The sequence below is a fragment of the Scyliorhinus torazame genome, chromosome 4 (genome assembly GCF_047496885.1).
Source record: "Scyliorhinus torazame isolate Kashiwa2021f chromosome 4, sScyTor2.1, whole genome shotgun sequence".
Lineage (NCBI taxonomy): Eukaryota > Metazoa > Chordata > Chondrichthyes > Carcharhiniformes > Scyliorhinidae > Scyliorhinus > Scyliorhinus torazame.
In genome coordinates, this window is record NC_092710.1 from 281106307 (window position 1) to 281122873 (window position 16567).

General features: G+C 44.9%; 1 protein-coding gene across 4 annotated transcripts in view; it reads right to left on the reverse strand.

Annotated features, from left to right (window-relative positions):
* The window catches only part of ascc3 (activating signal cointegrator 1 complex subunit 3), an 813859-nt gene that overhangs the window by 244399 nt on the left and 552893 nt on the right, over positions 1–16567 (reverse strand). For all 4 annotated transcript variants that reach the window (XM_072499844.1, XM_072499840.1, XM_072499842.1 and 1 more), the window contains one exon: positions 16288–16442. In XM_072499844.1, the coding sequence (XP_072355945.1) occupies positions 16288–16442 (155 nt within the window). The remainder of the gene's footprint in view (positions 1–16287; positions 16443–16567) is intronic.

The following is a 16567-nucleotide window of genomic DNA, read 5'->3' on the forward strand; positions in this document are numbered from 1 at the left end:
ATAAGTAACTGGGAATCAGTGGGAATATTCTCCACTCTTTGGAAGACGGTTGTGGTTGTTGGAAGTCAATCATGTCGGTCCTGGGACATCGCTGCAGGAGTTCCTCAGAATAGTCTCCTCGTCCAATCATCTTCATCTGTATCATCAATGACCTCGGGTCCATTAAAAGGTCAAAAATGGAAACTTTCATGAATGATTGCACAATGATCAGCACCATTTGTGACTCCTCACATACTGAAACTGTCCATGTTCAAATGCAGCAATGCAGGAGAATATTCAAGCTTGGACTGATAGCTGGCAAGTTACATTTGTGCCACACAACTGCCAGGCACCTCCAACAAGACAGAATCTAACCACCTCTCCTTGACACTAAACGGCATGACCATTGCTGATTCCGCTCCCCCCCTCCCCCCCAAACCCACACTATCAACATCCTGGAGTTATCACTGACCCAAAACGGAACAGTCAAATAAGTACTGTGGGAACAAGAGCAGGTCAGAAGCTAAGAATTCTATGGCGAGCAACTCACTTTCTGACTCTCCAAAGACTGTCCACCATCTACATGGCACAGGTCAGGGATGTGATGGAATGGGCAGCACGGTGGCGCAGTGTTAGCACTGCTGCCGCACGGCGCTGAGGTCCCAGGTTTGATCCCGGCTCTGGGTCACTGTCCGTGTGGAGTTTGCACATTCTCCCGTGTCTGCGTGGGTTTCGCCCCCACAACCCAAAGATGTGCAGGGTAGGTGGATTGGCCACACTAAAATTGCCCCTTAATTGGAAAAAGTGAATTGGGTGCACTAAATTTATATTTAAAAAGGAATGCGATGGAATACTTTCCACCTGCCTGGATGAGTGCAGCTCCAACAATGCTCAAGAAGCTCAATACCATCCAGAAAAAAGCAGCCTTCTTGATTAGCATGCCACCCACTGCAATAAACATTTCAGTCCTCCCACCAGCGACACCAAATGGCACAGTGTGTACCATCTATAAGATGCACTGCAGCAACTCAACAAGGCTCTTTCGACAGCACCTTCCAAACCCGCGACCTCTACCACCTAGAAGAACAAGGGTAGCAGATGCATGGGAAAATCACCACCTTTAAGTTCCCTTCCAAACCATGCATCTGCCTGACTTGGGAATATATCATTGTTCCTTAACTGCTGCTGGCTCAAAATCCTAGAGCTCCCTTCCTAACAGCATTATAGGACACATGGGCAGTATGGGTTCATTAAGAAACACACTTACCATCTCTCAAAGACAATTATGGGTGGCCTTATCTGTGACGAAAATAAATTTTGTTACTATCACTTGCTAACCTTTATTTTTTACAAATTGTAAAGTCTTGCAAACCATTTTGTTTTAAATATTATTTTCCATGATCTGTTTCAACTCCAGTAACTAAAATCCTCAACTCATCAGTACGATTGCATCTGCTTCTTTCAACTTGTGTAAAATACGTAAATCTTTCTTTCATGGTGAAGTTCACAAGATTTATGATGTATATCCTTAATTTAAATAAATCAGAGATGACAACACAGCCCCCTTGTTCATCTAGTAGTCATTTACATTGGGGGCACCAAGAAAATTAACCCTAAACTTGCTGTCACCTATTCGATTTTATGGATTAACACACATCTGTTCTCAAATAATGGTTGCAGACTCAGTGCTCTGAAGTTACATTTGTGACAGTAAGCAACTTTTTAAAAATAAATTTAGAGTACCCAATTCTTTTTCTTTCTTTCAATTAACGGGCAATTTAGCGTGGCCAATCCACCTAACCTGCACATCGTTGGGTTGCGGGGGTGAAATCCATGCAGACATGGAGAGAATGTGCAAACTCCACACGGACAGTGACCCAGTGCCGGGATTCGAACCCGGGTCCTCAGCGCCGCAGTCCCAGTGCTATCCATTGCGCCACATGCCGCCCTGACAGTAAGCAACTTTACAATCTTCGATGACTTCATGCGATCCAGGAGATGCCAGAAAGTAGAAGTGAGTTACTTTGCCATAAGAAGGGGAAATATTTTTTAAAATTAAGCCTGAACCAGCTCAGGAGCAGCATCCACCTGAAAGCCCTCTAACTTTCAGTACAATACGCAGTCATTCTAAACTGACTGGTCTCAAACTCACAGCTGGCAAATATGATGGGCGGCACGGTAGCACAGTAGTTAGCACTGTTGCCTCACAGCGCCAGGGTCCCAGGTTTGATTCCCGCTTGGGCCACTGTCTGTGCGGAGTCTGCACATTCTCCCCATGTCTGCGTGGGTTTCCTCCTGGTGCTCCGGTTTCCTCCCACAGTCCAAAGATGTAGGAGTTAGGCAGATTGGTCACACTAAATTGACCCCTAGTGTCCAAAGATTAGGTGGGGATGCTGGGTTACGGGGATAGGGTGGAGGCTTGGGTAGGGTGCTCTTTTGGGGGCCGATGTAGACTCGATGGGCTGAATGGCCTCCTTCCGCACAATAAATTCTATTATGCTCTATGGGCAGATTTGAATACTATTGATTTAGCCTTCATAATTTCCAGCTTATATTCTTGTTTCCCAGCATTTAATTTTTAATATTATCAGAGGGGCAACAGTTCAGATTTCTCTTAGCATTAAAAATACTAAGTTCCCCTGAGGTCCAATGGACTGTTTGGGCTGCTTTTAGCATCACACTGGCCTGCAGATACATTGCACTTAGTACAAAATCAAGGCGGTGCGAATTACCAACTTTGTTTTATGTACTTAGGAATTTAGCTCAGTTGACTGGACGGCTGGTTTGTGATGTGGAGCGATGCCAACAAGTATAAGAATCATAAGCATCTTTTCCCCATGGCAGAGGTGTCTAAGACTAGAGGACATAGGTTTAAGGTGAGGAATAAGTGGTTTAGTGGGAACCTGAGGAAACATTTTTTCACCCAGAGGGTGTTGGAAATAGGGAACACGCTGCCCGGGAAGGTGGTGGAGGCAGGTACTGTCTCAACATTTAAGAAGCATCTGGGCGAGCGCTTAAATCGCCAAGGCAGAGTAGGCAATGGACTAAGTGCTGATAAATGGGATTCTATAGATTGGCATTGATGGTCGGCATAGACACGGTGGGCTGAAGGGCCTGTTTCTGTGCTGTATCACTCTAACGCGGGTTCAATACTGGTTGAGGTATTCATGAAGGTCCTGCCTTCTCAACTTTATCCCTCGCCTAATGTGTGGTGACCCTCGGGTTAAATCACCACCAGTCAGCTCCATCTCAAAGGGGAGAGCAGTCTGTTTTGACTTTTACATTTTTTTCCCCGGTGTTTGATCAAAAGATCAGACCATCAAGTCACGCTGTCATTTTCATAAGGGTATTCACTGAAATTGTTTTGAAAGTGACAATATAACTGTATCCATCGAAAGGTACAGGATAATCTTTGGGAAATAGGACGTACGAATACAGTCTTTTATGAGGTAAACTTAAAAGGTGAATTATGCAACAACCTGCTGTTCATTTGAAGCCTCATTAATAATGTTTGGATTTTGAAATGCAATCATTACTCCACGTCCTATTGGCTCGCTGTAGTAATGTGGCCTCTGCCACGAGGCACACTGCTGGGGGAAGTCATGTTGCATTTATCCAATAAAGTCATCACATTAGAAACACTGTAGTCTTTAAGCTCTTAACGGTGTCAGAAGTGGAGCTGAGATTGCTTATTGAAAAGCTGGAGAAAAGCCACAGCTACTAAAAAAGGAACATAGAAATATTCAAACCTGCTGAGAAAAGCCACTGCCAAGGAAAAACAAACAAAAACTTAAGATTGCAAGTAAAACACTGAATGAGTTAAAATGACTACAAATTTTCCTCTGGTTGTGTTTCGTGGTTCCCCCGATGATGAAGACACACACAGAACATAGGTGTGTTCAACCAGAACGATGATTTATTGTTAAACACGTGGGAAGATGAAAACAAAGATACTCAAGCTCCTAGGGAACTACTTTAAGTGCGAGTGTCTACTATCCGTCCTACCACCAACTGCCGAGTCATGTCAGTCACGTGATGTGTGTCTGGCGCCACCCACTGGCAGGAGGTCATACCTTTGATTATGTACATTGATAAACAGCTTTATACATTTGTACAGTTATATACAGATATACATGTATGCATATCATCACACGCTCCTGTTGAAATGAAAGGGAATATGCAGCAGAACTGGCAGGTTTTCCACTTGCAGCGGCAGAACTATGAGATTACAACAGACTTAATTAACACGCTGGAGCCGATACAAGTAGCAATACATTTAACACTGCTGGTAGAGAGATTGTTACAATTTGTACTCCACCCTAAATCTCTCCAAAGGACAGAAAAACATACAAAAGATACTGAAAGCCTTGAAGACACACTTTGAATACAAACTTATGAACGATATGTATTCAACACAAGGTGGAAAAGGGTCCAGTGTTCGTATGTGACTGCAGTGACACAGCTCACAGAATCCTGTGAATTCAGGCAACTAAAGGATGATCTCATTAAAGATAGGATTGTCTTAGGCATAAGAGATCCTACAGTGAGAACATGTCGACTGAGAGAGCAAAGACTTACACTCAAGAATGTGATAGACATGTGCAGAAGTGCGCAGGTGTAAAACATCAGCTAGAGCACATATATGGCAGAACAGACCAGGAGTTGCATTATGTTGATGGACATTCCAGGTCAAAATAGCAGAACAATCATGGACAAAAGACAGGATGCAAACATGGCAGAGGACATCATACATAGGCAAAGAAAAATTGCATGGCTTGACGAAAGCAGTGTTTTAACTACAATATGCCAAATCATTTTGCACACAATTGTGTGGCTAGAAAGAAGTGAAACAAGCCTATACATATGGCTACTGTCAGCTATGAGCCTGACGAATCACTATACAACATACAACAGATTGGTTCCATTAAGTCTACATGTGATAAATGGTTTTGACTGTTAAAATGATGATTGCAGAAGTAGAGTATCATGTGAACATAAAGTGTTGGATAGACACTGGTGTGTCGTGCAACATTATGATCTTCACAGACTTGTGTGAAGTGGCTCAACATGGTAATCCAAAAATGGAGTCCTTGAAAGTAAGATTGAGGCTATACGTTGGCATGATACCAATACCAAGAGGGAAAATTAATCTGACAGCCCATTAACTGAAGATCTGGAGTTGCAGATGCTGGACAGTATGCAAAAGCCACCCACCTCAGCCGGAGCAAGTCTAAAGATTGGACTGGTAACCCTAAACGTGCCAAAAGCGATTTACAACGAGAAAGGCCCGATTGATATCTCCGTGGGGCTCGTGGAATACGAGCTCCCCCGCTGAAGGGCATAGTCTCAATGGCGGGACTCATTAATTTCCTGAGATAAAAGCCGACCCAGAAGGGAGACAGCATTTCTGGATGGTCCTGGCTGGGAATAGGTATGCTCCTCACTGCTGTGTGGTTTTATTGTGAGAAGAAAATAAACTTCTTGGACTTACTGTTGTCGGGACTCTTCATTGTTTACCATATTGACGACGAGGACAAAACGGAACTACAGGTGGTGCTGCTGGACATCCAGACTATGGCTGTATCTCACTATAGAGGAGCAAGGTTAGCACTGGTTTTAAAATGCCGCTCTTCGAGAGGCCCAACACTTTTGATGCAAGTATAGAAGACTGGGCTCAGTATGCTGAGCGAATGCATTACTTTTCCAGGGAGAATGCTATTACCCAGGGGATGACCGCCAGAAGGTGATATTCTGTGGGGCCCCCAATTTTAGCATCATAAAGAGCCTAACCTACCCTGTGGCCCCAGACTCCTCGACGTTTGATAAACTGGTGGTAGACCACCTTGACCCCAAACCATCAGTCACTGTCCAAAGATACCGGTTTAATATTGCCAAGAGAACCTCGGGGATGTCTTATACTGAGTTTCTAGCCAGCTTATGCAAACTGGCTGAGCACTGCGATTATAGGCCATCTCTAACGGAGATGTGACAGGGCTTGTGTGTGGAGTTAACGACATGGCGACACAGTGGAAATTGCTGGCTGAACCATCTTTGGACCGGAAACAGGCCACTGATATCGCCCTCTCGTGGGAGAGTGTGGATAAGGTAGTCCAGGAGCTCCAGGGCACCTGTGATGGAGATGAATAGTGTAGGTGAGTAGCACCCCCTAGGAACAAATCTCTGGGACCCAGCTCTTGCCCAAGCAGCATCGGGGCCAGACCTGTCAGCTATGAGCCGCTGTAGCCAGGCGGGATGTCTCCCCTGAACCATTGGAGGAGGACTCACAGAGGAACCACAGGGACCAGGAACGGCAAGTTAGCCAACAAGCATGGCGCCCCGGTCGAGGAACGCGCCTGCTGAGAGCCAGGGCTTTCCACCTAGTGTAACCCGATGAAGATGAGTGCATACACTTGAACTGCACCACTGGTTGATCCCATCAAAGTCACCATCCAGGTGAGTGGTAATGTAATGAAACTGGACACAGGGGCTGTGGTCTTGGTGATAAGACGGCAGATGTTCCAGAAGGTTAGGACAGGAGTCCAGTGCTCAGACTTTAGGGACACTGAGGCGTGTTTTGCAACATACACGGGAGAACAACTGCCCATCACAGGCACAACAACGACCCAAGTTGCCTATGGACAGCTGACTGTCCAGTTGCCCTTGATAGTAGTATGGGGACCCAATTCTGGTCTGTTGGCCTGTGATTGGCTGAAGGGGCTCCATTTGGATGAGAACTGGAGGATTATACGAGGTCCTAGGGAAGTATCCGGAAGTCTTCCAGGATGGCCTGGGAAAGATCAAAGGTGTCGTGACCAGTATTCATATAGATCCTGAGGCCCAACCATGGCACATCAGAGCCTGCCCAGTTCCTTGCGCCTTACTGACAAAGGTAGAGGATGAACTCAACTGGTTGGAAAGCCTGGGAATCATTTGGATGTTACAATTTGCAGAGTGGGCAACGACTGTAGTCCCGGTGCTAAAGTCGGAGAAAACCGTCCATATGTGTGGGGATTGCAAGCTAACAGTAAACAAGGCCTCATTTATACGGATACCCGATGCCGCGCATGGAGAACTTCTCTGCAAAGCTTGCTGGAGGACACTCTTTTTCTAAACTTGACATGAGTCACACATATATCCAATTGGAGCTAGATGCGGTATCCAGATTTGTGGTTTGTGACCATTAATGCCCATAGGGGCCTCCAGAAATATACAAGGTTGCCATTGGGGTATCATCGGCTTGTCCTATTTTTAAAAGAATTATGGAGAACATCCTCCAAGGGCTTCCACTGGTAGTGGTTTACTGCTCACTGGAGCCACTGAAAAGGGGCACCTGAGAAACTTAGAGGAAGTCCTCTGCCGGTTTTCTGAGACAGGCGGCTGTTTTCCACATTAAATAGGTCATGTACTTCGGGTACAGAGTCGACAGGAATGGCTTCCACCTGATGGACGAGAAAGTGCGGGCAATCAAACAAGCTCCCATGCCTGAAAACGTGACCGAATTGTGGTCGTTCTTAGGACTCGTGAATTATTACGGGAAATTCATCCCGAATTTGACGACCATCCTTGTGCCGCTACTGAAAATACACCACGATTGGGCATGGAGGGTGCTGCAAGAAGTATTGGCCAAGGTGAAGCAGTGACTGTTGTCATCGGGCTTGTTGACCCACTGCAACCTCTCAAGGCCTCTTTTGTCAATGGATTGGGGCAGTTTTGTCTCATTGCATAGTCGATGGAACAGAGAGGCAGATAGCCTGCACATCGAGGACTTTGGCTGAAGCCGTGTGCAATTACTCTCAGATCGAGGAAGAAGGGCTGGCTGTTGTTTTCGCAGTGAAGAAATTCCACCAATATGTTTATGGCGACGTTTTTCAATTGTAACGGACCACAAGCTATTACTCGGTTTGTTTAAAGAGGACAAGGCAATTCAGCCGATAGCATCTGCCCAGATACAGCATTGGGTCCTCCTGTTAGCGCCGTACGGTAACGTTTTGGAGCCACTTGGAACTAATTTCTGTTGCCGACAACCCCCGCCCATCCAGCTCTGCCAGTGACTGTCAAGGTTGTATCAGCCTTAAATTTTATGGATACCTTGTCGGTCATCATTGCACAAATTTGTGACTGGATGCAGAAGGAGCCGTTCTTGGTGAAGTTAGAGCATGTCGTCTTGCATGGGTTCGGCAAGCAAAACTGGTTGCGGAGTTAGTGGTTTTCAAGGCCAAGTTGCAAGAGCTCAGAGGGATCCTTCTGTGGGGAGCTCACGTTCTGATTCCAAGTCATGGCAGGAAGTCTATATATTTCAAGATCTACACAATGGGCACCAGGGTGTTGAAGATAAAAATGCTCGCCAGGTGCTATGTATGGCGGCCAGGTTTGGATGGCGATATCGAGTGGTTGGCCCAGAAATGCACTAAGTGCCAGGAACATCAGAAGCTCCTATCAGTCATGTCCCTCCACACATGGGATTAGCCAGACTGGACTTGAGTGCGCCTTTCAAGGCTCGATGCATCACCTTGCTGATAGCAGACGCTCATTCCAAATGGTTACCATGATGTGGAGATGCCGGCGTTGGACTGGGGTGAGCACAGTAAGAAGTCTTACAACACCAGGTTAAAGTCCAACAGGTTTGTTTCAAACACTAGCTTTCGGAGCACGGCTCCTTCCTCAGGTCAAACCACAAACCATTTCAAAGCAATTTTCTCAAACCGCTACTATCTCCTCCAAAGCAACTGCAAAGAATGTTACTTTGTTTACAGAGATATCATTTGAATGTGACGTACAAGCAAGCGAAACAGTGTACATCACTGACATGCTGTCGAGAGCAGTTCTTCCTCAGAAGAAAGTTGAGGATGTGAAATCTTACAAATTCAATGTGAAGCAGTAGTTCGACATGATCTACAAGTCACCAACCCAGCAGAGACATTGATTCTGACAGTTAAGCGCCTTGCTCAAATGAAACAACTGCCCAGCCAGATTAAACTCTCCTAGTGCTGTAAGACGTAGTAATGAATGGATGGTCTGAGGGCATCAATGACACACCTGTGGTCACATATTGGGCATACCAAGATGAATTGACTGCCCAACATGGCGTCTTGTGCAAAGGAAATAAGAGTAATTATCCCGAAGGAGATGAGAGGAGAGATGCGGAAGCGAATCCATGCAAGCCATCAAGGAATTGAACTGAGTCTGAGGAAGGCAAGAGAAGTGCTCTACTGGTAAGCTACCATTTAAGAGGCTAATTGTGCTTTGTCATTCAATGTTACATTTCTGCTAAGGATTTCAGCTGATGATTTAAGATGAAGTTCTTGCTGCATCATTTGAAAAAAAGTCAAGAGGTTTGTCCTCAAACTTGCAATGCCTTTGAAGTTTCAAACTTTCATTTGCTAGTACCTCCATGCATATAACACAAATAGCTTTGCATCCTGCTTTGCATTGGCACAATTAACAAAGCGATATCTCAAGAAATCATCTTTATCCTGCTTTGTTCGATTTTAGTTTCTTCTTAGTAAGCGGTTTACCAGCGACCTTTGAGCTCTGGATACTATTCACACTAACATAGCTTTGTCCTGCCGTGGACACTCCTTAGCAGCTCTCTTCAGCCGATTCAGCTGTGCGATCCGAGCCTGTTTGTGTCTCTGGCCCTCTCGTCTTTACAACAAAATGATCCATCTTCAGTTATTAACATTCCTGTTGCTTGCTTGCTCGCAGCAAGAAAATGGAGGAATCTCCCCAGCGTAACTTTGTACCAGGCTGTGTGACTTCTGTGTATGTGCTGGGCGCGTGATCTGCTCTCTGCCACTGCTTCTGGCAGTAAGACTACATTGCTCGCGATTAAAACCCAGTCGCAGTGGACATCCTCAACTTAAACGTCGGTCGTGGCGGTTGGGCACTTCTCCCGCGGTCGGGAACACTGTGAACGATCGCTCCACGACCCTCCCGACACCCGCCTGCAATCCACCCTTGGGTCTCGACACAGTTTGAAAAACCATGACATAGAGAATGCTTCTTATCTGGAAAAAGTAATTGTACTCCAAAACATCATTTGTTGTGCGAAACGATGGTATATTTACCATCTATAACATGTATTTCAAGGCACTCAATCAGGACAGTATTTCCCATTAAGCAAGTGGTATGGACCACAGTGAATTTACAGGCAATAGAAGCTGAGGCCTGGCTATATCTGTTGATGGTCTCCCTCTCCCACACTGAACTGGAGACTAATTTCACTTGGCAGCTTTTCGGTGTCTGCCCTCAGCAATCTTTACTGGATCCTACTGCTCAGAGCCTGGACTTGACCTAAAATTCAAGTTCCAAAGTGAAAAAGCAACAAACATTTTTAGAACGCAAACACCATACACTGAAGACATAAAACAGTTGTAGTTCCCAAAGCAACACTTTGGATGAAAATCCAATGGAAATTTGTCCAAAATAATATTACTTTGCATAGTTAAAACTCGTGCATATGGAACAACAATGAGCTTAACAGTTAATTCCTTGCTCCAGTTCTGAAATCTCAATTGTGTTTTGAACTGTTTAGTGTCATAAATTTGCATAGCAACAGTAGTAAATGCATTTAACACAACGTAATAAGATGCGAGATGTCCAGCAATAGGTAGAAATCTGCCTAGAGACAGCAGTAGACAGTATTCAAAAGGCTTTGCTTCCAGTTTCCACCCCTCTGTCACTTTCACCTGGTCCATCTCAGACACTTCCCTTCCCTTCCTTGATCTTTGTGTCTCTATTTCCGACAATAGACTATCTACTAATATCCACTACAAGCCCACTGACTCCCACAGCTATCTGGACTACACCTCTTCGCACCTTACACCCTGTAAGGACTCCATCCCTTTCTCTTAGCTCCTTCGCCTCCGTCGCATTTGTTACAATGATGCCGCTTTCCAAAATGGTGCTTTGAAAATGTGTTCCTTCTTCCTCAACTGTGATTTCCCACCTACAGTTGTTGACAGGGCCCTTAACAGTGTGCAGTCCATCTCCCGCGCCACTACCCTCGCCCCCTCCCCTCCCTCCCACAGCAAGGATAGAGTCCCCCTCGTTCTCACATTGCACCCCACCAGCCTCCGTATGCAAAGCAGAATCCTCCTCCATTTTCACCAACTCCAGCATGATGCCACCATCAAACATATCTTCCCTTCACTCCCTCTGTCAGCATTCCGCAGAGACCGTTCCCTCCGAGACAATCTAGTCCACTCCGCCACCATACCCAAGCAATCGCAGAAGGTGTAACACCTGCCCCTTTACCTCTTCCATGCTAACATCCCAGGCCAAAAACACTCATTCCAAATTAAGCAGCATTTCACTTGCACCTCTTTCAATCTGGTCTATTGCATCCACTGCTCCCAATGTGGTCTCCTCTATATCGGAGGGACCAAACGCAGACTGGGTGATCGCTTTGCTGAGCACCTTCGGTCTGTGAGCACTCAAGACCCTGACCTTACCGTTGCTTGCCATTTTAACACAAGACCCTGCTCCCATGCCCACATGTCTGTCCTTGGCCTGCTGCAATGTTCCGGTGAAGCTCAACGCAAACTGGAGGAACAACATCTCATCTTCCGATTAGGCATGCCACAGCCTTCCGATCTCAACATCGAATTCAACAACTTCAACAACTCTACCCCACCTCGGCTCATTTGTTTTCATCCCATTTCATTTTAACTGTCTTTTACCATTTCTTTCTCTCTTGCCTACTTTATACATATTTAACCCCCCCATCTTATCCACCTTTCCTTACCCTTTCTCCCCTTTGCTTCCCCCTTCCCCTCCCCCCACATCTACATCTGTCACAGTTTACCCTCTGATGTTAGTTTCTCTGCTGTTTGGCTGTTCACACCTTTTGTCTCTGGGGACTGCCATTAGCACTCTTTCCCCGTGGTTTCTGTGGCCATTAGCACCCGGATTCCCTGGGTTTCTGTGGCTATGACTCATCTTTCATTCTTACTCCGCAGTATAAATATTTCCCACTTTCTCTGTCTTATAGCTTTGACAAAGGGTCATCTGGACTCAAAATGTTCGCTCTTTTCTCTCCCTACAGATGCTGCCAGACCTGTTGAGATTTTCCAGCATTTTCTCTTTGGATTCAAAAGGCCCCCAATAACAAGATTAGAAGGCAATTTAGATAAGAATCAGATGTGAATGGGAAGGTCAATGAGGTATACATATGTTAATGTATAGTCACAGACATTGATAGGGGTAGACAGCCGAATATGCAGAGAGTATAATCAAAGAGGACCAAAAAGGTATAACTGGCCCAATGATCAGAAGTCAGTGAGGCAGTTAACATTGAGGAGTCTCAGAGAAAGTAGACAGGTCAGTTTCCAGCCACCAAGCCTGCGTTTTTCCAGCTAGCAGCCTAGAGATCAAGTTTATACAAAACAAGTCTCTAGGTCTTAGAGCCAAGGCAGTGCAGAAAACCCTCCAAACGGCAGTGTTAAGTATCTTCGCTGGACCAGAAAAAGACATTTCCCAGACTTGTGAGGTAACTATAAGCTGGTTATTTAATTTGCATGTTGCTTGGGGAAACGTGGAAGATGGGTTCAGGTATAAGAGATATATTTTGAAACAAGGGGGGACAATCAATATAAACAGTATATGTGTTTAGTAATTCATACATCTTAATTGCATGAGAGCAGAGTAGTTCTGTTTAAGTGTATTTGTCTTTTCTTTCCTTTAATTAGTCTTTAATCATTGTTACATGATGCCTGGGCTGTTTATTTTCACTGGGGTTTCACTTGTCTCCTCACACTGGAACAAAACTATACACCCCATGAACTGGTGTTCCAAGTTAGGATACCCTCGTAGATAACATCAGTGTGCTTCGCGACACTTATGAAAATGAAGGCTTGAGGAAAAGCAAACTACTCTGGTTAAATCGATTTCTGTTGAGCTGTTAATGGCACCACTATAACTGATCTACAGGGTGTCATAAGGTATCTATCACAAGGTTAATGGTTAGACAGTGCTTCAGCTTAAACTGCTGCATGAGTTCAAGGGAAATAACCTTAGGTTTGCATTCACAAAAATGAAGCACACATTTTAATTATGTGGTCAAACTTTAAATTTGTCTTAGTTTTCGTGTCAGAATCGACTAAAAACCTTTGTAGCCATATTATAGAATATTGATATTCTTAGTTTTGAAGAAATGTGAACCCAGCCTACTTGTAATTATTTATATCTTTACCTATCTCCAAGAAAGGAGGGAGCGCGAAAACAGGGAATTATAGGCCAGTTAACCTGACATCAGTTGTCAAGAAAATGCTGGAATCTATTTTTAAGGCAGTCTTAATAATGTACTGAGAAAATCATAGTAAAATCTTATGCAGTCAACATGGTTTTACAAAAGAGAAAATGTGATTTGACAAATTAGAGCTTTTTGAGTACGATAGAAAGATGTCTCTCAGGGAATCAAGGAATAATGTTAGTGGTTGGGAAAGAGGCATTGAGGTTGAAAATCAGCAAGGTAGATGAAGGGGAGCCAGAAGATGTAAAATGTTAGAATTTCCAAAGGTATTTGATAAGGTGCCACATAAAAGGTTAATTTACAAGGTAAGGGCTCATGGAGTTAGGAGTGGATAGAGGATGATAAGAGCATTCTGGCACAGATAGAGGATTGATAAGTGGACATGGAACTGAGAATAGAGATAAACGTGGCATTTTCAAGTTGGCTGGCAGTGACTAGTGGAGTGCAGCGAGAATCAGTGCTGGGGCCTCAACTATTTTCAAACTATATTAATGATTTGGGCAAAAAGCCGGAGAAATGTAGCCAAGGTTTCAGACAATATAAAACTAGGTGGTATGAAGAGGCTGCAAACACGCATAGGTGAGTGGACAAAAGTGGCAGATGGACAATGATGTGGGGAAACGTGAAGTTATTCAATTTGGTTGTAAGGATCGAAATGCAGAATTTTTTTTGAAAGGCGTAGAACATGTAAACGTTGATGTTCAGTGGGACTCGAGTATACTCGTGTAAGGAATGCAGAAGGTTAGGATGCAGGTGCAGCAAGCAGTCGGGAAAGCAAATAGTATGTTGGCCTTTAATGCAAGGGGACTGGAGTGCACGAATAAATAAGTCTTGCTACAGTTGTAGGGGACTTTGGTGTGACCACAGTTGAAGTAGAGTGCGCAGTTTTGGTTTCTATATTTACGCAAGGATATACTTGCATTGGAGGCAGTGAAGCAAAGGTTCATAAGAACCAGGAGCAGCAGTAGACCACCCGGCCCCTCGAGCCTGCTCCGCCATCCAACAAGATCATGGCTGATCTTTTTGTGAACTCAGCTACACTTACCCGCCTGCTCGCCATAACTCTTAATTCCTTTACTATTCAAAAATCTTTGCCTTAAAAAGATTCAAACGGAGAGGATGATTTCCCTAATTGAGGAACCTAGCACCCTTTCAGGATAAGGGCACAATGATTTATTGAGGAGGGGAAATTATTTAACTCAGGAGGTTATGACTCATGAGCACTCAAATGCGCTGCAAGGTATTCCCGTACTCACAGAACGCCGGGACACGACCGGATCACAATCATGCCCCCCCCGGCAAGCCTCCTGTCACAACCAGCACCCTGGATCCTGCCAGACGTGACCCTGGAAACGTAACCAGCGCCCCGGCCCCTGCGAGACGCAACCACCTACCTTCCTCAAAGTCAGACTTCCACGCGAGTTCACTTCAGCCATTATCGCAGCGGTCTACATCCCACCCCAGGCAGAAGTGAAGAAGGCTCTGGCGAACTGTACATGGTCATAAACAACTACGAAACCGGAGGCCTTGTTCATCATGGCCGGGGACTTTTACAAGGCCAACCTAAGAAGGTACTGCCAAAATTCCACCAGCACATCACCTGTCCCACCAGGGGAGACAAGTCTTGACCACTGCTACACAAAAATCAAGGGAGCCTACCGTTCCATCCTCCAACGATACTTTGTAAATTCAGACCATAAGACAGTGCTCCTTCTCCCTCATTCTCCCGGCATACAAGCAGAAACTTAAGTGGGAGAATCCGGCTAAGAAGGTCGTGCAGTGCTGGTCCGAGAAAACAGGAGAGCTTCTACGTGACTGCTTGGAGACAGTGGACTGGTCCATATTTAAGAACTCAGCGACCAACCTAAATGAGTATGCCACCACCGTCACAGACTTCATCAGCAAATGTGAGGACGACTGCGTGTTAAAGAAAGCAGTACCTAGGTTCCCCAAGCAGAAACTATGGCTTAATCGAGAGATTGACTCCCCACTGAAGGACAGGTCTGAGGCGTTCAAGCGGGGCTTTGACAAAGGGTCATCTGGACTCGGAACGTTAGCTCTTTTCTCTCCCAACAGATGCTCCCAGACCTGCTGAGATTTTCCAGCATTTTCTCTTTGATTATTGTTAAACTAGAAAGAGTGCAGAAGAGATTTACTAGGATGCTACCAGGACTTGATGGTCTGAGTTATAAGGAGAGGCTGGGACTTATTTCCCTGGAGCGTAGGAGGCTTAGGGATGATCTTATAGAGGTCTATAAAATAATGAGGAGCATCGATAAGGTAGATAGTCGACATCTTTTCCCAAAGGTAGAGGAATCTAGAACTAGAGGGCATAGGTTTAAGGTGAGAGGTGAGAGATACAAAAGAGACCAGAGGGGAAATTTCTTCACACAGAGGGTGGTGAGCATCTGGAACGGGCTGCCAGAGGCAGTGGTAGAGGCGGGTAAAATTTTGTCCTTTAAAAAGCAGTTAGACAGTTACATGGGCAGGGTGGGTATAGAGGGATATGGATCAAATGCAGGCAAGTGGGACTAGCTTAGTGATAGAAACTGGGCGGCATGGACCAGCTGGGCCGATGGACCTGTTTCCATGCTGCAAACATCGATGACTCTCAAAACAGCTTCTTCCCAACCGTTACCAGACCCCTAAATGACCCTCTTATGGACTGACCTGATTAATACTACACTCCTGTATTTTTCACCCAATGTCATTGTCTATGTATTTACATTGTGTATCTTGTGTTGCCCCATTATGTATTATATTTTTATTTTATTTTAATGTACTAAATTATCTGTTTGAGCTGCTCGCAGAAAAATACTTTTCACTGTACCTCGGTACATGTGACAATAAACAAATCCAATCCAATCCAATGTGTAGGTTAGGATGGGGTTCTGGGGATAGGGGGGGCAAGTGGGCCTAGGCCGGGTGCTCTTTCAGAGGGTTTGTGCAGACTCAATGGGTTGAATGGTCTCCTTCTGCACTGTAGGGATTCTATGACATTATAAGAAAGCAAGTGAATCTTTGCATGCTCCCCAATCATTCTGGATTTTCTTTACCTGATCATGCCATTTGAAGTCTGGAGTGATGGTCAATCGGACACGAAGGACAGTGCGTGTGATAGGCTGTATGCTCGCTTCCAGAGCTATGGAAGGAATTTCATGGACACATTGCTTCACCTTTAACCCAATGTTCACATGATGTAACATGTGACCTACACAATAAAATAAGGTTTGGTTAAACAAATGCATAATTTTTTAAAAAAGACAGGTTTATATAAGCAAATAGTTTATATTAGCCAAATTGAAATGGCTCTTTGAGATTTTCCAATGTAAATTA